This window comes from Amblyomma americanum, chromosome 7 (assembly GCF_052857255.1).
Source record: "Amblyomma americanum isolate KBUSLIRL-KWMA chromosome 7, ASM5285725v1, whole genome shotgun sequence".
Taxonomy (NCBI): domain Eukaryota; kingdom Metazoa; phylum Arthropoda; class Arachnida; order Ixodida; family Ixodidae; genus Amblyomma; species Amblyomma americanum.
Window position 1 is genome coordinate 21,991,715 of NC_135503.1, and position 24,537 is coordinate 22,016,251.

The 24,537-nt window shown below is 48.3% G+C and overlaps 1 protein-coding gene across 1 annotated transcript in view; it reads right to left on the bottom strand.

Annotated features, from left to right (window-relative positions):
• Positions 1-5,003, bottom strand: part of Dys (Dystrophin) — a 421,748-nt gene extending 416,745 nt beyond the window's left edge. Inside the window, exon 1 of the mRNA XM_077631460.1 lies at positions 3,799-5,003. Coding sequence (XP_077487586.1) covers positions 3,799-4,069 — 271 coding nt within the window. The 5' untranslated portion in view covers positions 4,070-5,003. The remainder of the gene's footprint in view (positions 1-3,798) is intronic.
• Positions 5,004-24,537: the final 19,534 nt, after the last annotated feature.

Genomic DNA, 24,537 nt, shown 5'->3' on the forward strand with positions numbered 1-24,537 from the left:
GTCCACACGCCTTACAGAGCCCAATCAGTTGTCATGTGCGCTTTTCAGTCCCACCTTACATAACATTGATACAAGTGCGGGTATGAAGCTGACATCAAGAATCGTGCATCAGGTCACCATAAGAAGAGCTACCAGTGAGGCCCTCCATCTCCGGAAATTTCGACCACCTGGGGTTCTGAACTCCAGGTGGTCCAAATTTCCGGAGACCTTCACTACGGCGTCCCTCGTAGCCTGAGTCGGTTTGGGACGTTAAATCCCCATAAACCAAACCAAACCCTCCATATCAGACTCAAAGCAGACACATCCGTCTCCGGGTCAAACCTCCAGAACACTTTACTATGCACAGAGTTTGTGCTTCTGGCTGGCACGTGCTCTTTCTCACGAATGTGATTTGGCATGTTCTTTTTTAGAGCGCTAGCTCCACTGGTCGCGTTTCGAGCCTCCGACTTATGCTGAATCCATGGATAGAATCCAGGATGGCGGCCTCCATAGCAACAATATTGTATCCCAATGGTCGCGTGGTAACCCAGGTGGTTACATACTTGAATAAAATAATAACAGGTGACACCGGGCCGTCACCGATGTCACCGGTAAGAATAATTCTGAACTGGCTTGAGGAAAGCGACGTCACCAAAACGGAAATGGCGTCACTTCCGGCATCAACAGCTTCTAATGTTATGGCACTGCCAACACACCATGTAATTAGGTGTCCGCATGAATTTTTATTGAGTCTTTTTACAAGTGTACTCTGCGTATCAATTTTGTGTTTTTAGTAAATGTTGACTGCGAGTCGCTGTTCGTGTTGTCTTTTCATTCCTGAGTTCTCTTCGTTTTCGCGATGTTTTTTTTTTTTTGTCACAGAGCTTGCGTATCAACTAGCCCAGCTAACAATCATCCAGTCGGCTTAGGAGGTAGGCTGTTATTCCAAGGCAAACGAAAGGGTGGCAGCCGCACCGTCAGTGCCTGACTGACAGTTGGCGCCTGAACATCGGCCGGCAGGAAGTGCCAAGATCTTTTTTTTTTCACTTGGATCAAGAAACAATGGCGATCTCGACACTTTAAGGCTTCACGTAGTTAAGTTGTCGCATTTCGCAAATAAACTCTATACCTGCACACTTGTAATATGGCACTGCCACACTCCGAAAGCCGATGCCTGGCCAGCCGTGAAATGCAATGCCTTAACGTTCAGTTCGGCGCAGGTTCGGTGGGGTCCGACACCACGGCGCAGAGCACATGTGGTCTGGACCCTCCTGCGCAGTCCTTAGGCAGTGTGTTCTGTGTACTTACTTGCACGTATACTCTGACCGCCTCTATTTTCATTCGCTTCAGATTTTTTCTTACGGCGTGGTTTCTGTTCAGTGGGAGACATTTACCGTGCTTTCCCTTTTTTCACAACCTCCTCCTCCACTACCTGGGCTTGATTAGCTTGGGCTGAGGGTGGCAACTAGGTTTCCGTGCAATAGATACGCCATATGACCGTTCTGGAGTTAAAGTTCGTTTACTGTTTTACTCAATACACTGCAGCAGTGGCCAAGTGGTTGAGCATCCGCCTCGTATGCGGGAGGTGCGGGGCTCGATCCCCAATGGCGCCGGGTATCCACCGGTGATACAATGGGTAGAAGCTTTCCCCTGAACTGGTGCTCGGCTTATTTAGGGTGGAATGTTTGGAACATGGGTCTCTGACATCACCTAGAGTAGAAGAAAAGTACCTTGTGACATGGCGCTCTTTGGCCGAAGATTCCTTTGCGCCAAAAAAATCCACCACCACCACCACCATCATCATCATATTTTACGCAATAAGAGTGATAGTATTTTGTGTGATTGTTCCTTTCAAAAAGAAAGACATCAATATTTGCTTAAGTTCCACGCTGCAGCAGCGCACCAACGCGCGTTGTACAAGTCAAAGAGGTCTTGCAGTTTGCAGGAAATTTGATCTCTGTTAGCGTTCTGTTGTCCATTTAGTAAACTCCTGCTGGTGAAACCTGTGCCTTATTTAGGGCGTTAGCTCTACTGGCCGCGTTTCGAGCCTCCGAGTTATGCTGACTCCGCGGACAGAATCTAAGATGGCGGCCTCCGAGTGGTTGCCATGGTAACCGAGGTGTTTACATAACGGAAAAAAAGATAATTACAGGCGGCAGCGTGATGCCCGAGCACCACAAATCCAAGCTAAGCTATGCTGATCCGGTATGTATATCCCTCTCTGGCAGCCGTCAAAGTCGGGCCACTTAGTCTCGACATTCGTATAAAATTTGTGGGAGAACCGTTTGCCGCAGGGTGTTCCGGGTGGTGTCATACGATTCAGCGTTTCGTGCAGCATAAACGCAGTAGAGCCTCGCTTGCGGCAAGAATTCGAACCGGCGGCCTATGCACCTCCCCGCCACGGTGGCTCAGTGGTTAGGGCGCTCGACTAATAATAATAATAATTGGTTTTTGGGGAAAGGAAATGGCGCAGTATCTGTCTCATATATCTTTGGACACCTGAACCGCGCCGTAAGGGAAGGGATAAAGGAGGGAGTGAAAGAAGAAAGGAAGAATAGGTGCCGTAGTGGAGGGCTCCGGAATAATTTCGACCACCTGGGGATCTTTAACGTGCACTGACATCGCACAGCACACGGGCGCCTTAGCGTTTTTCCTCCATAAAAACGCTAAGGCGCCCGCTGACGCTCGACTACTGATCCGGAGTTCCCGGGTTCGAACCCGACCGCGGCGGCTGCGTTTTTATGGAGGAAAAACGCTAAGGCGCCCGTGTGCTGTGCGATGTCAGTGCACGTTAAAGATCCCCAGGTGGTCGAAATTATTCCGGAGCCCTCCACTACGGTACCTCTCTCTTCCTTTCTTCTTTCACTCCCTCCTTTACCCTTCCCTTACAGCGCGGTTCAGGTGTCCAACGATATATGAGACAGATACTGCGCCTTTTCCTTTCCACCAAAAACCAATTATTATTATTATTATTATTATTATTATTATTATTATTATTATTATTATTATTATTATTATTATTATTATATTATTATTATGCACCTCCAATTCCACGCCTTTACGAATCTTTATATGAACATTGCAGTTCAACCGTTTGTCGTAGAGTGTTCGGGGTGGTGGCATACAATTTCGCGTTTAACGCAGCATAAACTTGCTAGTTAAGTTAGAGTCCAGCTGACAACAGGGATTAAAACTGGCGACTTTTGTTAGATGAGTTAATGCTCGATATTAGATCACTGCCTCCGCGTCGGCTCATTTTTTTTCTATACCAATTCGATACATGCCTCACACCTATCTCATCGTCCCGGATGTATTCACAGACCTACATCCTACGCGCCCCGTCAGTCTTGTCGATAAAGTTTCCGCACCGTTCCTATTAGTGATGCAACAAAAGTAAAAAAAAAAGCAAACACCCAAGAACCGAGAAGAAAAATTATTTTCATGTCTAATTAGTGCTGTGTCAGTTTATTTCCGAACGTTCACGGCTTTCGTTGTACATGCACGCAGAGTCAATTTACAGTCGCGGCGATATTTACGACCATTTCGTCTGGCCGCAATGGACGGTCAAGTCAGGCATTTTGTGCGACTACTGTTTCAACCAGTAGAACTGCCTCACATCCCTGTTTAGTATCCCGTGATCATGAACGCGATTTTAGTTTGTGTCATCTGGGAATGTTGACACTTGGAAATTACTAGGCGTACGACCAGGCAAAGCAAATAAGACTCTCAATATATTAATGCAGACTCCTCTTTCTCCACTCACCCCGAAGCATCGCATCACAACAACGCGCAAGCCGAACGCACGCCGCGAGCACTCACATTCGTCGAGCACGAGGTCGTCGTCCCGCCGCTGGCGGCGCCACCTGTCGTCGCCACGCTCCTCCTCCTCGTCGTCGTCTTCCTCTTCGTCGTCGTCACCGGCCTCTTCTTCGTCGGCCTCTTCGTCGTCGTAGTCGGTCACATCCAGGGTGGGAATCACGAAGCCCCCGCGGTACGAAAGGCCGCTCGCACCGGCCCCCGTGCTGACGCCACCCAGACGTGCAGCGAACGACGGTCGCGGAGGTATCGCAGGGGGCCGTCGCCGGTGCATGGTAGCGACAACGACGACTTACACGTACTCTTCTTGTGCGGTCACGGAAACTTCACGAGGAGCGAGCTACTACAGGGCCCGCCCGCCACCGACGACTACACCACGCGGCCGCGCGCACCTCGCAGGCAGCACACATTCACCGGCACCCTGCGAAGCGCTCGCCCGGTCGCGTGCTTCCAGGAGCTCCATGCATGCTTCGTAGCATAACTCGCGTCTCGTCGGTCACTCGTCGATGCAATCGGCCGCTCGAAGCGATGCGGGGCGCGTCAAGCGCTCCGACAAAGAAGAAACAGCTACCAGCAGCAGTCCGCAAGGACACGAGACGGTGCAACTCAGAAGCGTCGTTTCCTGTTTTCTCCTCCAGTGCGGGGCGAAAAAAGCCCGCTGCTGCTTATTTCAGCGCTCAGAAGAAGCTTGCGTCACGCGTCTTCCTCCCGCGTGCATGGGCGATGAGTCCTCGCAGTGGAGACGAGCACGCTTGTCGCAGCAATGCTTTCCTTGCGACGGACGCCACACAACACACGCACGCACACACAACACACAGCGACACCGAGTTGAAAGGCGAAGGAGCGCGACAGGCGAAGGCGGCAGCGTACCTGGCAAACGCGCCCCGCGAATGGATAGCGGCTCGTACGCACCCCGAACCGTGCGTCACCGAGCTCCGGCCACTGATTCAGCTTGGGTAGGCGAAAGGATCTCTACGTGTGACGAGGCTCCGCACGTTTTTGTCTTGTTCTTCCACGAGCGTCGCTGTCACATCACATTACCGTGCAGGCGGTTTCTTCTTCGTCACAGTAGAAGGAGCAGCAGCAGACGACAGCAGAACGGGGCGTGAGCCCAGCAAGCTCGGGCGGGAGAGCCGAAAGAGCTCCCACTCCTCCGGACTGCGATGCAACGGAAAAAGAACAGCGGCGGTGGCGGCGCAACCAGCGAGCGTGGTGCGCGTGTTGATGATGCGGAGAGCTTTTGCCGCGCGAGCGCTGCACACTGTAGGGGAGGCTTCTCCTGCCACCACGCGGCCGGCAGCCGAAGCCTGCGCCCCGCTGCGTCACGTGGTCCAACGATGGAGAGGTGGTGAGAGGGGGAAGGGATGCGAGCAGAGAAAGCGGCCGTCACGTGATCTCTCCATCCTCCCGCCGCTGCTGCCACCGCGGTCGCCACCTCCTGCGCGCTGGGGGAGTCAGCTCGCATCTCTCCTCTCATCGCTGGCCGCTTTTTTCACTGCCCGTCCGGAGAAATGTGCATTACCTCCGTTCCCGGGAGGGTCGTTCGTTTCCGGTGCTGGCCGCGGCTGTGACGCGAGCTGCGTGTCCCCGTGGCTCGGATCGCATTTATTTGTCCCTCATCTCGTTACTGGAGATTAGCGGAGCCCCTCTGACGTGTCTTATGCCCGCGGGATGTTCCAGCTTACGTCTGCCGCACCCTAACGATGGAACGATTCGTTCTGCGCGGATGACAGCGAGGAAGACGTTATGCCCTTGATGACCGGAACTAGATGATGTGGCACATCTAGCGTCCGCCGATCACTAGCGTGCACAGTTAGTTCCCGGTAGTGCAAACAGAGCAATATATTTGGTCTGAAATCTCTGAAGGGTTAAAAAACGCTCTGGTCCGCACAGTCGTGCTATTTCTCAACGCGCAATATACCATCATCTTACGGTTCGGCCACTAAATATCAGACGAGCTGCACTAATCAGATGACAGCGGAAGCTCGTGTGCTGGGGAGCATTGCGATGACCACAATTCCAATGCAAAGGGTACGTTTGAAAGCACGATGTTTGAACGATATCCACAAGTATATCCACAGGTAAACTAAACGCCGTATATGTTTCTAGGGGTTTTGTGCCCACTCGTGTGTTATTCTTCGCTAAGACGACAAGAGCAGAATGTTCGTTTTTCGTATTTCTTATTTAGCTTGACATTGAAGACACGTGCAAGCATCGGAGGCCTAAGCCATGAATGTCATAATGACTGCGCATCACATTTGTTTCGTCTTGCATACGTCGACACTGACTGCCACAACCAGATGCAGCTCAAGTCTCTTTCTCATCACGACAACTCCAACAAACAAATGCGAAAAGAAGGACGGCCATCTTGAAAAATATTTGGCGTTGAAATATTATAAAAGCGGAATCTAAAGCGTTTTTTTTAAATTTAAAAATAACGCTAGCACCACACACAGCCAAGGATAGCGAAAGTACATCTAAGAAAGATTTATGTCATTATTGGTACACATACATTCTTTTTTATTGAGGGCAAAATGCTGGTGGAGAGATTTGGTGCGAATGAATTTTTTTATAGAAAAAGTGCATTTTTTTCATCATTCCAAAACTATGGAGACGTAATAAACTGTACGTGCCTCATTAATACAAATGACCACAAGTCATATATTCGACTCGCCGTGCCAATGTGAGTCGAGGAAAACGTATTTTACTTAAAAGAGAGCTCACCACTCATGCTTTATCAAAGCGTTCAAATGAACAAGTAAGAGGAGATAATGAAAAAGCACTTCGGCAGTGTATGTACCTATACCTGCACATATTTATGAATATTATTGTATAGATGGGTGTGTATCTTATCAGACAGATGTTTATGTAGAGGGGTGTGTGTGTGTGTTTACACGCAGGAAATGCAGAACGAGATTAGACACCACTGTAAAGATTGCTTTGTGTTAAACTTATGTGTTATGCAGCAAAGCCAAACAAGTATGAAGCCGAGAAAAAAACGCAGGAAAGATGACGGTAGTTCCGTTGCCGAATACAGCATGCAGGCAGTGCTTCTTCAGTACACAGCGTCATCAGCTTCGTTTGTTTTAAGAGAGTTAATTCATCATAATTGCGCTCACCTTACGAATTCATAAAACTCCCTAATCCAAGCTTTCTTCCTGCTTAGCACTTAGATACAGAATAATCGGTTTTCTAGTGGCGCTGGTGACTGAGGTGAGTTGAGGTGAGTGAGTGGGTGAGTGAGTGCAATGGGTGAGTGAGTGCAGTGGGCGAGTGAGTGAGTGAGTGAGTGAGTGAGTGAGTGAGTGAGTGAGTGAGTGAGTGAGTGAGTGAGTGAGTGAGTGAGTGAGTGAGTGAGTGAGTGAGTGAGTGAGTGAGTGAGTGAGTGAGTGAGTGAGTGAGTGAGTGAGTGAGCGAGCGAGCGAAGTAGCCTCTATCAAATTGTAAATGAAAACAATGTTAGAAGACAACCAAAGTGGCAGTGGCGCGGGATGATGCACTCACGCTAGGCCGGCAATTTAATCCTTCTTTCACCGTCGCTCATGTTGTGACGCCCATCGCCGTGTAAATAACTTTCTAGCAAAAATACTTGAAAAATAAAAACTGCTCATTCTATTGCGCGGCAGCTTCATCAATTTCGCGCTGAAGCTAGAAAAAATTTCACTTAAATGCCAGTTTTCACGAAATATTTCAGCCCCTGAGTGGCTACAAGACTCTTGCATAGATATTAAATAACTTCTTTTTATTTTTGCCCGGAAGGCACAATGAATCCTGTTCGTCAGGTATTCTCCCTCGGGCGTGCTACCGGTTTGAGTTATAAAACCAAGCAAACCCGTGCTCTCGTACGGATGCTAGAGTCGTCCGTTTTACACCACCACCACCACTACCCCGGCTTGTCGCATATTTTAGTTTAAATATCCTTTGAACGCCACACGAAGTCCACACTATGATTAGGAGAGACTCATTACCCTTGTTGACGAGGGGGGGGGGGGGGGGGTCACACGAAGGTCGTATTCGCGCTCGTGCCATGATACGCTGCGCTCACGGGCCCAACACCCGACGTGAAAAACGAGTTATCGACAACAATACGTAAAGGTACGTCACAAAGATCTGTGAGAAGAATAAATAAAAAAGAAAAAAGAATTGTTGAACAAGAAGCCGTGCATACACCTGCAGGCACAGCGAGCACATACGTTAAGAGCATCCGTTTTGGCTTCGTTTCTGCTTCAGTGAGCGCTGCGCGTTTCGATTGATTCTGTTCTATTTCTATCGATTCGTTTATCGATTCTGTAGCAGGAATCACGCGCAAAAGAAAACAAACGTAGTCCGCCTCCTTTGTTATCTCTGTATGGTCACCAACGTAATACCACAAGCTTAGCTTTCATAAGCTGGGGCACCTAGTCACAGCGCGTTCGTAGACAACTCGTTTGCTCTCCAGCTCACCTTTCTCCGTCTTGATCTTGCGCTGGAAGCGGCTGAGGTTCTCCTCTTCGGTCGAGGATGAGTGCTCCTCGGTGTCGCCATCCTCTTCGTTGGGCGGCATGTCACGCACCGGCTGCGGGAAGAAGGCACGGATCATGATGCACAGGGTCCACATGCCAAACGCGACAGACGCGCTAATCGTGACGCTGCTGTTACGCTAAGCTTAGTCGGCAGAACTGGACGCAGAAACGAAGCATGCTGAGAACGTCCGAAGCGCCCCACACAGAGCACACAAAGAGTGCGCGAAGTTCATCGCCTCATTATGCTTTCCGGCTCTCGAAGCCGAGAAGAAAACTATGCCGGCTCGTTCCCTTCCCCACCTTCGCGTAGAAGAAGGAGGAGGATACGGTGTTAACTGTAGGATGCTTTTCTTTCTTTCTTTATTTCTTTCTTTCCTTCTTTCTTTCTTTCTTTCTTGTGCTGTTTTTTTTTTGCCGTGGAAGTTTCCTGCCAACTGTTTCCCAATTCACGCTCAACTTACTGCTTTCTGACATTTTTTCCTTCTTCCGACTTCTTAGCCCTGTCTCGACTGGCTCTTCTGCAGCAGTAATGAGACTTTTCTGTCCCGACAGGTTACGTCACATTCGCAGTAAGCGGTGTTTACTCGCGTCAAATGCGCCTATCGTGATAGGCACGCTGTGTGTAGCACTGTGTACTACCCAATGCAGAAAATACGTCGGCTGTTTTCTTGACACTGCACAAAAAAAAAAAAATTAGGCAGCCGCAGAATTTTCCTTGTACCGAAAATTCGTGCCAGTAGTAGTCATACTGTGCTGCAACTCTGACGAGAAAAAAATATATAATGGACGCATATGTTTAACACACGAAATGCGCGCCGAGTGGCCGTGAGGCGTATATAGAGTATGCACGTTCTTGAACGGCATCCAGCAGAAAGAGTAATAACAGCCCGAATCAAAGGCGTCCCACACAACTGTGTATTCGGCGATGAGATCGTATGCAGAAAGAACTGCCAAGAAGGAACTATTTCATCAACCGGAGAAAGAGAACTAGAAAAGGCCAAATGCGGCCGAAGTACTGTCCAAATAAAAATAACACGAAACTCGAGAAAGTCCGCAACAGATGCACACGACGCGATTCCCGTCATATCCACCCAGCACCACACACGACATGAACAGAGCTCAAGACAAACTCAAAACACGGCCGACCTACTCAGGCGAAACAGGCTGCAGTCCTACACCGACGCCTTATTTGACGACTCCTTTCTCGTGCGTACTTTGTAGCCTAAATTCCTTGAAAACACTACACCACCTGTTTCACCGTTCCATTTTGACGCGTACACCTACAGCAACGCGAATTCGCCAGGGGCACATTTTTCCACTACAAACAGACCCCACCCATTCAGCGCTAGGGGTTAAGGAACACCGTTATACCGCCAGTAAAACGAACTGCTTTGTTGCGCACACTTGTTAAACACTCGAGCGCCCGCTCTCGCTTCGCCTCCCCCCCTACCCGAGGATTTCTCCGAACCTGACTGCAAGACCGATTTAAGAGCGTCCCGAACCAGCGCCCCGTTGTGCGTACGTACCGTCCGGACGAGGAGGGCGCTCCTAACAAGACGCGCTCGCATCCATCACTGTCGCCTCGCCGTGCGACCGACGAGTGCTCATCCGCAGGTCCGCGACAACTCGGCAGCTGCTCACTGCTGCCGCACACACGGCGTCTGCGCCACGATGCGTCGTCGTCGCCGCCTCGAAGGCCGGCTCGCCCACGGAGGACGCCGAACCCCGACCCACATCTCCCGTATCGCCCTCCCCGCCTCGGACCGTACGCCGCACATGCGCGTATATACGCTTGCCGCCGACGCCGACGCCAACTCGGTATGGCCCGCCGCGGTTTACTACCGGGTTGCCGATGCACTGCAGACGGCGTTGTATGATCGAAGCGTAGTAACGCTCAGAACATTCGAGTACGGGTGCGGGCTAGTTGGCCACTCATCCGTGGCGTCTCCACAGGGAAAGCACACACAAGAAGCGATACGAAGAAAAGAGAGGCACTATAATCGTATAGTGTGAGGGTCGCTTTTAGTGCTCCTGCCCCGCATGCTCCTTTTAGTGTCCTTGTTTGTTGCTCCTTCGCCTGCATTGACTATCATTCGGTTTAGTTCTTAACATAGCCGTCTTTACATGTGGCTCCGACAAGAAGTGAGAATAAGAATTAATATACAAATTTATAACCAATAACTCGCCCAAGCTGAATCTTCATTCAGTATTACTCTGTTCGTGTCGTTCCTTGTGCGTGTTTGAACTGCGGAAACGTCATGACCTAAAAAATGTCCTTTACCGCGGTACACAGGAAAGGTGGAGTTGCAGAAAAAAATGTAGGTAAACGTGCGCTGACATCGCACAGCACACGAGCGCATTATTGTATCTCGCCTCGATCAATATGCGGCCACCGCGACCAGGATCGAACCCGTAACCTTGGGGTCAATAACCGAACGCCAAATCCACTAAGTCCCCGTGGCGGTTTGATTACATTTGTTTAGTGAATGCGGTGGGATGAGGTTAAGAAGCGAGCAAGCTTAAGGGAAATTGCGGGTCGCATATTTAATGGTCACTGAGGATGGCCTGTTTGTTAACGTGGGCTTGAGGGGAGCGATGATGATGATGATAATGAAGATGCATTTATAAACGCTGGTGATTAATCTTGACATAACGGCGTCAAAGAAGCAAGTAGAGTCGCAGCTTCTGTGTAGTGTCACTGCGAGACTAAGCGTCGCACTTACAAATAGCATTTTTTTCTCCCCTCCATTTCGAATAACAAGTCTGCAGATTGAGAAATGATCCGACATTACAAATTCTGAGCTTTTTAGGACTACCTATTATTTTGACTTGAAAGCTTTGAACAGAGAAACAAGGAACGACCTCGCGTAAGATGAGTCGAAGTAGGCCAGACACCCTTTACAACGCACCATTACGTGCAGTGAAAAGACAAACACCGCGGCAGAAAAAAGACGAGGAACAAGCGCTGTTTCTTGTCCTAGAAACAAGGGAGCCACGAAACATTTAACCCGCCTACACGTTCTGTTTTAACATTATAAGTCTGTTACGACTGTAAATTGAATTCGTTCGTTCAAGTCGGGCGCAGTAAGGCTTCGCTGAACAGTTCAAAAGCTTTAGACGCCAGCCGGTCTGCAAGGCTACTTTGTATTTCAGTTCGCTGTCATTACGGTCGTCTCTGTCCTGTCGTCTGCGCTCCTCTTGCTCCAAACTCCCTTTTTGCCGACACAGAACAGAGCAGCTGGCCGCGGACCAATACGCCGGCTCGGCCTGTCCGTATTTACTTGCAAATAAGTTCCTCCCTCTACCCCCCCCCCCCCCCCCCCCCCCCCCCACCCCGCCCTGTTTTCTTCTTGAGGACTCAGCTCGCAACGCGCGCGGATCGAAAGGCGAGGTTTCCGAAACAACCGCCGTATACGGTCCGGCCCTTGTTTACCTGATCCGACCGTCCACGACAGGCACGTGGGGCCCTCAGAAACAGCCTACAGCTCAATCGATATCGAGGCTGCCTTATACGTTTTGTTGTTAGCTGTGGCCTCTGAAAGCTCGTGGCCGTACTGAACGGAGCGCTGGGATTTAGAAAAAAAAAATAAGAAAAAAAGGTAGACCTGTCGAGATCCAGGCTGAAAAACACGCCGTGTTCCACCTTTACGGCGGTTTTATCTTTACTTTTCTATGGGGCCTGTCGGCTAATGATGAAAAACACAATGAGCCCCAGATCCCCTAGGATAGGGCTATACCAATAGATTAATTCAGAAAATTCAGAATTAAAAGAAAAGAGAAAAAACTTGGTGGTTCAACACAGACGAGCAAGCTAAACGATGACGATCTAAACAAAAGTTTTCCAAAGTCTCGCACCGTCGAAGGCTACGAAATCAGCAGAAAGGTCATGATGAGGATAGAAAGACGCAAAGGTGCAAGGATGACAGCGGAGAAGTGAACCGCAGAAGTGCTCTCTTCCAGCAAATGATTTGTAGAAGAACACAGATTCTAGCAGGAGCACCGCGCATGCGCTGAGCCTTTTCATATATACATAATGGAACTCGTCTAAAAACTCGAAGGATAGAGTAGTGGAAAGCACAGAAAGTTCAGATATATAAAAAAAAAACGGTGTTCTCCATGAGTGATATGTCCTGAGGGCGCACTAATGCGTCGGTCGCTCTAAGCAATCGGTCGCTTCAAACAGCTCAAGTACGAGCTTTCTTTCATGCCTACCGATTCCAAAAGTGGTTTGGAGCAAAGGGTGACACTTGCAGTCCTTACAGTGGGGTGGAAAATTCGAACCACAACCATTTTTTGGGGACTTTGCATGCTCTCTTAGACTGTCATTGAGCTAGCTAGTGGTCTGTCTGGCTTTAGAGCCGCCACGGAGGCTCAGTAGTTATGGCGCTTGGCTGCTGACCCGAAGGACGCGGGTTCGATCCTGACCTCAGCGGTCGAATTTCGATGGAGGCGAAATTGTAGAGGCCCGTGTACTGTGCGATGTCAGTGCAGGTTAAAGAACCCCAGGTGGTCGAAATTTCCGGAGCCCTGCACTACGGCGTCCCTCATAGCATGGGTCGCTTTGGGACGTCAAACCACCATAGACCAATAAACCAGTGTCTGTTTTTACCCCAGCTGAGTGGGATGTTGTAAACAACGCCCTCGTTGCCCGGAACTAATTTTGCCTCGTGCTGTTTACTGCACTCAGATATCTTTAAATGCTCACCAGTCACCATGCGACGAAGCTTCGGCAAATTACATGGCAGCTTGTCGAAAGAACACCGTTTTTTGATATGTGAGTTTTTTCTGCCTTGATATGTAACTTGCTTTCACCCCTACCACTACTCTCTCCTTTCAGTTTTTAGATCAGCGGGATATATGTACGAAAAAGCTTAGCGCATGCGCGGTGCTCCTTCTAGAATCTATGTCTTTCAATAAATAAGCTGCTGAAAGTTAGCGCTCTTCCTCTGCGCTTTGCCAACCTCGTCATGACCTGCCATCAAGCCCAAGTTATACTCTTCGCGCAAAAAGGACTCAGCATGGTCTGCAGGACCGTATCTAAAGAGAAGACTTATTAATCCAAAACTTCACAAAGGAGAAAGAGTCACATATGCTTGCTAGCATCCTGTTGTCATTTTCACCTTCGACTGAGATCGACGTCCGCACAAAAAGCAAGGTCTGAAGAACATGCTCTAAACAGAAATCAATTAAAACTCGGGCGACAGTTTTCGCACATAGTTTTTTGTAAAACAAAGGAGAGCAATTCTTGCCACTTTGCAAAAAACAAACAAATAAGCAAATAAATGCACTCCCAAACAATTAGTTTACCCCGGAAATTTTAATTGCCAATTCCTCGCCGCTTCTTCGAAAGAAAAATAATTAAAATAATCAAAAGAACACTAATGCAGCTGTAGCGTGTACAGATTCAGAGCGTACGGTGGCATGACCGGGAGTAACGTCAGGCTACAGAAATGTGACACTCATCAGGGCATCGTGTAGTAGTTGCGTCGCCCTGGGGTGCGCAGAAAACCGCCCTTTTCAATCGCAGGACTTTTTAGCGTTGGCGGTGTAATAATAATAATAATAATAATAATAATAATAATAATAATAATAATAATAATAATAATAATAATAATAATAATAATAATAATAATAATAATAATAATAATAATAATAATAATAATAATAATAATTGGTTTTGGGGGAAAGGAAATGGCGCAGTATCTGTCTTATATATCGTTGGACACCTGAACCGCGCCGTAAGGGAAGGGATAAAGGAGGGAGTGAAAGAAGAAAGGAAGAAGAGGTGCCGTAGTGGAGGGCTCCGGAATAATGTCGACCACCCGGGGATCTTTAACGTGCACTGACATCGCACAGCACTCGGGCGCCTTAGCGTTTTTCCTCCATAAAAACGCAACCGCCGCGGTCGGGTTCGAACCCGGTGTCACGAAAACCCCATTTTCCAGGTCATCTAGGTCATGATCGAGCACATACATAACAGTGGTATACTAGCAACTCGGAGGTGCGGGTTTCGCTTTTGGCGAAATCCGTACCTGCGTTTTATTTTCTCGATGCGCGTTGGAGTGAGCACAAGTACGAACGTCCCGGTTTACTTGTCAGATTGGCAGCGTTCTCCTAATCGATGCGGGACAAACACTGCGCTATGCACGCTTGTACAACGAAAGCAAAAATGAATTAATCAATAAATTCATTTCAGAAGAAGACGGAGTGTGTGAAAGCAAAGTAGCCATCGCATTTCACGAAGATCTGCGATGACATTTTTTCTTTTTTACCGAACTGCCCACATCGAGATTATACTTCGAGCTTTTCAGTGCCTCTCCGCAGTCCTTGCTCAAGAAAATGAAATCAAAACGCTATTCCTTCTCAGCTTTTCAATTTTTTTTTACTTTCCTTTTACCCGCCGCGGTGGCTCACTGGTTAGGGCGCTCGTCTACTGATCCCGGAGTTCCCGGGTTCGAACCCGACCGCGGCGGCTGCGTTTTCATGGAGGCAAAACGCTAAGGCGCCCGTGTGCTGTGCGATGTCAGTGCACGTTAAAGATCCCCAGGTGGTCGAAATTATTCCGGAGCCCACCACTACGGCACCTCTTCCTTCCTTTCTTTTACTCCCTCCTTTATCCCTTCCCTTACGGCGCGGTTCAGGTGTCCGCCGATATATGAGACAGATACTGCGCCATCTCCTTTCACCAAAAACCAATTATTATTACTTTACTTTTGCTCCCAGAAGGGGCGCTGCTCCTATCGGCGCACCTGCAGGGAATAATTATTCATGCCAGGATGAAACGACCTCCAGCGTGGCGCACCCAGCATGTATTGTTTATTTCTCTGCCGTTTTATTTATGCTCTCGGCGTGCTTTGCCTGTGACCGTTAACGGAATTAACGTTTTGTTACCCCAGTCGGTCCATGCAGATGCTCCTATTTTCTGCAATACTTAATTAATTCGAAGAAACGTTATGGGATGTTTGCTTACGAAATGAACCGGCCCGTCGTTCAGAGTGTCTTCTTTCTCATACGCGTGTTTTGTATTGTTTTGTTCTGTCGTCTCTACTAAGAATAGGTGGCGGATTTTGATACAAAATATACCGAGTTTTCCTTTCCAGCAGAGCAGTGCTCCCAAGTACATTGGGCGCAAAAAGCGCAGCTGTTGGAATAAAATATGTCGAGAGGAGGCAGGAGACTGACGAAGGCAGCAGCCGAAACCAATTTAGAAACGAGTTCCCTAATTTGCTGGCTGAATGGTCAAATCGAAAAGCCGCACTAAGCAGCCATTGGCCTTTGAGAAATCCGTACGCGGGAACAGCTGTGCGCGTCTTAGCTCTGTTGCATATTATTCACGTCCATTCCACAATGATTACATGCCATCACCACATAACGGGCCTCACACGAGCGGCATTTCGAGTTATGAGTTCTTTTCCGACAGATGGCGACAACGGTTTACGCAGCTGCCTGAACTCGCTGACGAGGCTGCTGCTAAGGGGAGGTAAGCGCGAGCAACTTACGTCGTGGCTAATTGGAGAAACCTCCGCTGAAGCCGTAACAGCGCCACCATCTGCTACGAACGTAACTGAACACGTAATTGGTGCTGGCGCCTGTAATAAAGAACAAGGTCTAACCAGAAGAAGTTTCTGAAAGGAGAAAAGATATCTGTCTCTCTACCCCTTTTGAATTTCTGACCCGCGCGGCCGTTGCAACAGCCTTTGCAACCGCCTCGCATCCTGTGCGCGTTTCGCGAACTCTATCCGTCTCGTTATCACGCGCCCTGTCTGTCGCCTGCTTTGCGGCGCCGGTCACAGTCACTTTTTGGCGTCGTGTTCCTCCATGTGCTACGTTAGTGATGTCGGTGCTGCGACAGCTACGGTGGTGTTTCTGTTTCGTTTTGTGCTCGGCATCTTCGAAATTGCGAAGAGCGCAGTGAGACCCGCACAGATATGACGGGAACCGTGCTCGCTTTCACCGAAGCCACCGCTCATTTCGGAGCCGTGGATCGCGAACTATGATTTAGTCACTTCTCAGGGGCGTAGCAAGGGAGGTGTTTCGGTGTCAGAACACCCCTCGAAATTTTCTGAGCGCTGCATCCCCCCTCCCTTCCTTTCGGCCTTTTTTTTTTCACCCATGCTATTTACACACCGCATCGATATATTAAAATGTAAAAACAAAAATAAGAAGGGTGTCGGCTTATTCTCGAAAAGATTGATGCACGTTATCGCGGCTCTATAATAGGAAGCGGAAGTTGTTGCAGAAAAGAGTCTTCTTCGCCATAGCATGACGCATGACACTTCTTTTAATTTTAGGCTCAGTTCACCAAATTAAACATACCTTTTAACGTCAGCTATACTTTATCATCTTCTGCATTGTCCTCAAATGATCATAAACTATCGCGAAAATAAAAAGTCCTTTTTTTTTAAAGTGCATCTGCATCCGGGCGTATAGGTTCACATGCATGGAATAGACTTTTTACCAGCTACCATTCGTTAGCAGTTGCTAACTATTCTTGAAGGGGAGAAGCGTTTGTGTTGTATATTATGCGAAAATATTGTAAATAGCCGCGATTTTTCGTACGAGTGTTTTTTTTCTGTGTGTGTGTGAGAAAATAAATGTTCTTTACAAATCAAATCCTCTGAGCTCTGCGTGCGCTGGTATTTTTTTGTATATATTATACTGAACGAAACAACTAACCCTTCGGCTTTATTAAAGCAGAAAAATGACTAAAACATTGTTCGGTCACAGGCTCTCTTCCTTTTTATTTTTTTTTTTACCGGCGTATAATACCCCCTGCAAAATAACTCTAGCTACGCCACTGCTGCTGTTGACGAAGCAGTCATCGTGTTTGGTCTGCAGAAGAGTCGGCAGACCGTGGGCGACTGTAAGTTAACTGAACTCTACTAGCGTCGCATATATTAGCATGGACAGTCAAGGCCATGGCGTGATAGTGGTTTGCTTTCACGTGTTTACATAAATACTAAACAACTTTTTGCAATTATCTATGATAGTAAGGTGTACGTGCGTGAATTAAATTGCGTGCACTCACTGTGCGCAGAGTGATCATTCTGTATTGCGTCAACAGAATGCACGGAATGATCGCACATGTGTTGCGTGAATGACTGCAAGAACCACTCATGAATCACAAGAACCACTCATGCCGTCTTGGTGATCTGCCCACTCCATAGCTGTCAGATGACTGTGGCATTCCTTCTGCCGACAGCATCATCAAACACCCGTATTAGATTTTGTACTACGCCGTTGTGCAACCCATGAAAAGTACAATTAACAGTTGCCGCTGTATCCTCTGGGAGCGGTTGTAGAGAACCGTATATATTTCGTAAGATGATTTGTTGCAAACCGAAGAGCCATGCTTATGAATGCGAAAGTGGCCAAGCACTGATGCTGAAAACCAAATAAAATGATCAGCTGCCCTATGAGCATTGAATTAAATGCGCAGAACAAGCGCGCAAGAAAGGCTGTCATTGCGGGGTAATAAAAAGCAGAGCTCTCAGCTTGATTTCTCGGGTTAGATGAAGACTCTGAGCATAAAATGGCTCCATTTTTCGACACGGCAGCCATGGTTTTGATAAGTTCTCTACTTCCGACTTTGAGCTTCCCAATGTCAGAGCTTTGCCTTCCTGCTCCTGCCGCCAAGCTCTGTGCGATTCCTCTGTTGACACCGTGTAATGTTCCATATTACATTCATTTCCAGAGAGGGTTGAAAAAAGACACGACCTTCACACAACATGGCTAGCAATCAAGAATGAACAAAAGTTAAAGGGACACTCAGAACAAAAGGAAGTTGGCCTGTTTATATAAGCTAGAAAGAACCACTAAACCGAAATACAGGTGGCGCCGTCACCGACCAATTTCGCAAGTAAAATGCTTTCGTCGACGCCGATTTCTGTGCGCTGATCCCGGAGGCTACGTTGCACTGCCATTCACTTCAAAACGGTGGGAACCCGTACTTTTCGGCATGGACGTCACGAGTTTGAATTCACTGGCGGGAAAATTTTTACATCCAATTTTCTCGCCGATAAATGCGTCTTTTGTAGCTGGACAAATGTCAACGTAGCCAGAAACGGCCGGAGAATCAATTTTTGCTGAGAACAATAACTGGGTGGAGTCGTCCTGAGTTTCCATTGAAAAAGAAAGGTGCGGGGAAGGCAGAACAAATTAAGACGAGCATACACGGTCGTCACGCACGGCACCTATCGCATACGAACATGCCAATAATTTCGCTAACATTGCTTTAGCCGTAACTGGCATCAGATACGGTGCCTTGGTGATTACCGTCATTACCTCAGCGATAACCGTTTTCGGAAAACGCCTTTCGCTAATGCCTTTTTCGTGGACTAGACTTGGCTTCTACTAGTTCAGTTTTCTGCGAAAGGAAAAAGAGTGCCGTACACGATAACGCAAATGCTCGGCAGTTAGAACAAGCGGTGCCGGCCGGTTCACTCCTGAACGCGGGAGCAGAATCATAAAAGTGTACGGGATAACGCCGCTCGACTCCTTTAACTATCGTGCATTAGCGTAAATTTACATAAATGGCAAGGCCCCACGCCCTATTCCAAGCACGTGAACCAAACACGTATCCGCGCTTTTAGCCCCCCGGAGCCGCGGAAATACAAAGCAACACGCTCCTCACGGCCACTCAAACAGATGACAACGCCATTCAGGAGCCATTGCTAGACGCGGAGAATCCCCCGGCACCCCCCGCATCTACATATCGGCGCCCATATAACGGCACACAAAAGACCCGGAAGCGCTGGCAATTGGACGCGACCGGCTTATATCGCTGCCAAGGCAGGCCTCCGCCGGTTATCGTCGGCGCCTCAGCGGCGGCCGAGCTATAGCTTCGTCTGCACGACGGGTTCCAAGACGTCACCCACCGTTTCGTCATCGGTGGCCGCAGTGGCAGCGACGTGGTTCGGACGTGGCTCGCTCATACCTCCTCCAGAGGAGCGTGGCATGTTGCAGAGGTGCACATCGATCGTAGCCTCGAAACACACTCACAGAGACACACACACACACACTTACACACGGACCCAGCGGAAACACGCACGACCTGTGTATATAGCTGTGGGACGACTAGCACCCGAAGAGCATCCCGCCAGCTAAAGGGCCTACGTAATAGCTCCCGGCGCAGAGGCGCTCGTGGAAACGACGCCGCTTGCTTTGCTCGAAGTGTGTGCCGAGACGCGCTGGTGGAAAGTAAGAGAAACGCAAAGAAAATGAAAGTGCAAGAAAGAGGGAGGAAAGAACGGCACCATATAGGTTGCCGCAAGGAAAGGAGAGCTTGGGAGGGGGTCGCCCAATTGGCAGAAGCCAGCGGGGACGGGAGGGGAGGCAGTGCCGACCTAATCGTCCACATCCGCCGCCGTCGGTCGAGACAAGCGGAGAGGGGGGCCGCCGCCTCACTTGCTGAGACAGAGCCTCACGAGATGACACATGAATGCCCCGAGAGCGGCCGCCGCCGCGGGATGTCTGTGCGCGGATGGAACGTGGAGCGGAGGGACGTCTTCCTGCACAGCAGTCGTGCGGGGGACTCCGGGATGCGGCAGAGTGTTCGGAACGAACAGTAGAGGCCAACAGGCCCGGTCCGCATCGAGTGCCTGGCTATAGCGACCGGGAAACGTCATCGTCATTCTTAGTAGAGGGATGTCCATTCTTCGTCAAGCTTGGCGACATCAGTCGACCGCTACGTCGTATTGAGGTGCACAGATGACCATTTTGGCTAAGCCGTTTTCTGTGTACGCTTCGCGACGAAGAAAGATTAAAAAAAAAACGAGTTTTATTTATTTCGAATATGTACAGCGCCCGTTGAGCACTAATGTAAGGAAGTAAGGTAGAAGGAAACTCGATAAGGAAAGCATAAAAAATACATAAAAAGCATACATTAAAAACCATAAAGCACAATATTCTTCAGCAGCATCGAGATACGTATTAGGAAAGGGATTTGTCTAATTCACATTAATGCGCTAGTGACGACTAAAGAAATTTCTTCCCTGAAAAAATATCTCAGCGTCTTCCCTTGTTGCAGCAAGTGAAAGGGTCATCATCATCATCACAACGTTATTATATCGCTTTCATTGATGTTGACTATAAGTTTGAGAAGATCATCTTTCATATACACTGTATATCCTTCGGACATTCCATCCGTTCGTGCAGGGCGGGGCTTTAGCCGTTCTCTAATACAGAAAACAATTAAAAAGCGCAGTTTTCCAAACCTCTCTGCATGAAACATAGATTACAGGGCTTCGGTATTTAAACTGAAGACGTTACCTTAATCGATTCAGTTATTTCCCTTGCAGAGGAAGTCACGCTGCCTCATCTTGCAAACGTTAAGTTCATCCATACGGGTACTACTTATAAAATGCGGGGTATAATGAACATAACGTGAACACACAGTGCTAACAAAAGAGAGCGTTAATACAAGCGCGGACCGCTCCCATCGTTCTCCTTTAGCGCCTCCCACTTCCTTGAGGAACTATACAACGTACGCATTAAACGGTTAAGTGAACATTGTTTAGCAGTTATTTTGATCAACAAGGCTGTCATAAGAAACTTACCCAAAAATGACGATTCTGCGCGTCTATATGCCTCCAGGCTTCCACGTTTCGTGACTGCCGCCTCAGCGATCAGAACACGGCGAAAACAGCTGCTGGGGCTGAGATGGATATGATGGTGGAAAACTTCCGAGTCAGCCCGCAACGGCGGAAAGGGCGGGTATGTCGCAAGATGTTCCTTTCACAAAGACCGCAAGGAAGGAAAAGTGACGGCTTGCGATGGATCCTTTCAAAACGACGTCATGGTGCAACCCCCCCCCCCCCCCCCTCCGCCTCGAAACCTGTGCACCCTCGTTTCCTCGAATGGCTTCGTGCGGCACTTCCATGAGTAGCAAAAGCCGACGTCACTGGTTTGTGAAAAGTATGCGATAAGGTTATCCAGAACAAAATGCTGTAAATTTCACCTTTAGTCAGTCCGCCATTTGTTCAATGCTGGTGAGCCTGCATATTCTGCAGTGATATCACACGAGAATACCGCGGTACGTATGGTGGTAGTGATTTTTTTTAATTAAAATAATAGTAAAAAGGAAGGAAAAGCTTTTTGCTAGCCCCGGCATCTGCCATCGATACTGAGGCACCTGAGCTGGGGCAGCGGAAATAAAGGACAGCAGGCAGAATGGAGAAATGAAATGAAAGAGGTGAGGGGACAGGAAGAGAGGATAGGGGAGAAGTAATATACACAAACTATTTACACAATAAGAAATGTAAGAGTAGACGAGAGAGAGCTGAAAACTTTTTATCTCAGAACTGCGCGAAAACTTGTATTCTGGTTCAAAACAACGGGATACATCGTTTTAGATCGAAACTAGCAAGATTCACGAGCCTCGATTTTACAAGTCGTCGAAGAGTAGACGAGAGAAAGGTGGAAACTTTTTCAAAAGGTCGATAAAATTTATTCTCTCTCTCTCTCCGCGTTCGTACATGGCGCAAGTTTCAAGGGCAACAGAGAAGTACGCGCACTCGCGCGGAGACAACCAGTTGTATAGCCTGGTACAACTCGAAAGTGGAGCGACAAATGCCCCTCAAAGGGGCAGAGGAAATAAAGGACAGCAGGCAGAATGGAGAAATGAAATGAAAGAGGTGAGGGGACAGGAATAGAGGATAGGGGGAGAACTAATATGTACAAACTATTTACACAATAAGAAATGTGTCCAGGTTGTGCGCGTGATTAGTTCATTTTAGAGGAATTAAAACACACGCGCACAGCACTGTGTTGGCTACAACTGGAGTGCGGCGTCCAGTTATTAATCGTTCAAGGTAGAACTTGTCTCGAATGAGTGGTGACTGCTTGAAGAAGTCAGCACAGCAAAACAACTGGTAGAATATAGCCCTTAACGTGCGAAAGTCGTACACGCTTAACGCCCCGTTCCCGCCTTTTATGGACACTGTGCTGTTTTTGACGCGATAGCGTTAAGTCTCCCGTTGTGCAGAGAATCCTGCTTCGTCTGCGGCGTTGTAATCGATAAATATATAGCGGCGTATACGGCAGCCCAGGAGAAGCAAGGTGGGCTACCTAGGTCACGTGACCTTGTGGCAACATCACAGCCTGCCCAACAGATTGTGAGCAAACTAACACCCCTGGCAGGTGGCAGTTAAAATAATGATTGGTCGCGAGAGGTTCCTCGGGAACAGCAACTTCGATCGCACAAGGCCCACCAGTGGCAGCGTCTGCCATCGCAGGGCAGTGGCGCATTGCTTCACCGCCGCACCGTTGCGCGAGGGATGGTGTGAGGACTCCCAGGGACATATGAATGTGAAGTAGAGAATGACCAGTTCCGCATAAACGAGTATTAACTAATTAATGCTTTCGCGACGTACCCTTAAGGCGGTGCTTAAGTGTCCCCTCCCAGGGCACTATAATTCGCCTTTGTTTATTTATTTTTTCCCTGTGTGCGTGACTACGGCCGTTGCCCTCAGTCGCTTCTCATACCAAGCGCACATCAATGACTGGAGCCCAGCAGTTTTTTTCTTTTTCCCGGCACTCTTATTGCACACGCAGGATTCGCACCTTGTTTTCCCGAAAGCACTTGTTTCATGCAGTAGGAATGGATGAACACGTGGAGGAATTTCTTCAGATGGACACGTACACTAACATATGAACGCATGAATGAATGAACATTAGCGGACGAACTCACAAACGGAGCTTCTGCAAGGGCGCCAATTTATATTTCGCAGCTTGATAGCACAAAAAAAAAATAACGTGCAGTCTCATTGAGCAGTTGACAATATGTCTCGTTAATCAATGGACAGCGCAATTAATAAAATAAAAACAAGAACGTGAAGAGCAAAAGGACAAGCACTGACTCACGACTGCAGTGTTATTCAGAAGAACGCACATATTTACATCTTCCTGCCTGCCAAATCAGTGAGATGCCAAAAACCTTTTTTTCTGATACAGTTTGATCAGGATATCGGTGACACAATCATCTATTTTGTTCGTTATGAAAAAAGCCTCAGCTTAGAATTCTATAAAGGTGGTCGAAATTATTCCGGAGCCCTCCACTACGGCACCTCTTTATTCCTTTCTTCTTTCACTCCCTCCTTTATCCCTTCCCTTACGGTGCGGTTCGGGTGTCCAACGATATGTGAGACAGATACTACGCCAATTCCTTTCCCCAAAAACCAATTATTATTATTATTATTATTATTATTATTATTATTATTATTATTATTATTATTATTGTTGTATATCACTGGCGCAATCATCTGTGTTTTTCGTTATGCAAAAAAGCCTCAGAATACAATCTGATCAAGGTATTACTGAGACAATCGTCTCTTTCGTTCCTTATGAAAAACAGAACGTTTCTTACGTAAAGAAAATGAAAGGACGAAAGTAGCGGTGAAACATATTCCGTGGGCGGTTAGGCTGGACCAGGCTCTCGCTCTGAGCGATGGCGATGCGGCTGTAGGGAAATGCCCATCTTCTTCATGGCACGTGCACCGCTGAGGTGCTTACACCGACGACGGTCTGTACACGTCAGCGAACCACGTTAGAGAGGGACTGCTGGATGAGCTCGAGAGAGGCGGTGCAAATCGCCTTGACATACACTGAAGCATCTATACGCATATTGCCAGCTATTACATGCGTGCAGGCGAGGGTGATATGAAGTAGCCGAACGCTAAGCGCTTCACTTTATGTTACCTCATAATTCCGACACACACTGATGCATCGTTCATCGGGGTTACACGCTATCTGCACGTTAAAAAAAAATAATATATTTGTCTATTGTTCAGTTGGTAGCGAGCAGCATAGTTTTGTCACACGCAGGAAAAGCAAACGTGAGCATTTTGAGATCACGCCCAGCTTTTGTAGCGCTAGCTACATTACGGGCGTCCGTGTGCTGTGCGATGTCAGTACACGTTAAAGATCCCCAGGTGGTCGAAATTATTCCCGTGCCCTCCACTACGGCACCTCTCTCTTCCTTTCTTCTTTCACTCCCTTTATCCCTTCCCTTACGGCGCGGTTCAGGTGTCGAACGATATATGAGACAGATACTGCGCCATTCCCCCCCCCCCCCCCAAAAAAAAAGACAATTATTATTAGCATTTCGAGCCTTGAGCATGGCGGCGCCGCCACGCTGTCACCTGGTTGGTCACGTGATGCGGAGCAGCTGCCGGCGGCGCGGCGCCATGGCTGATCACGTGGTTCGTCAAGTGACCAAGTTCCACTCGGCCAGCTGTAGCTA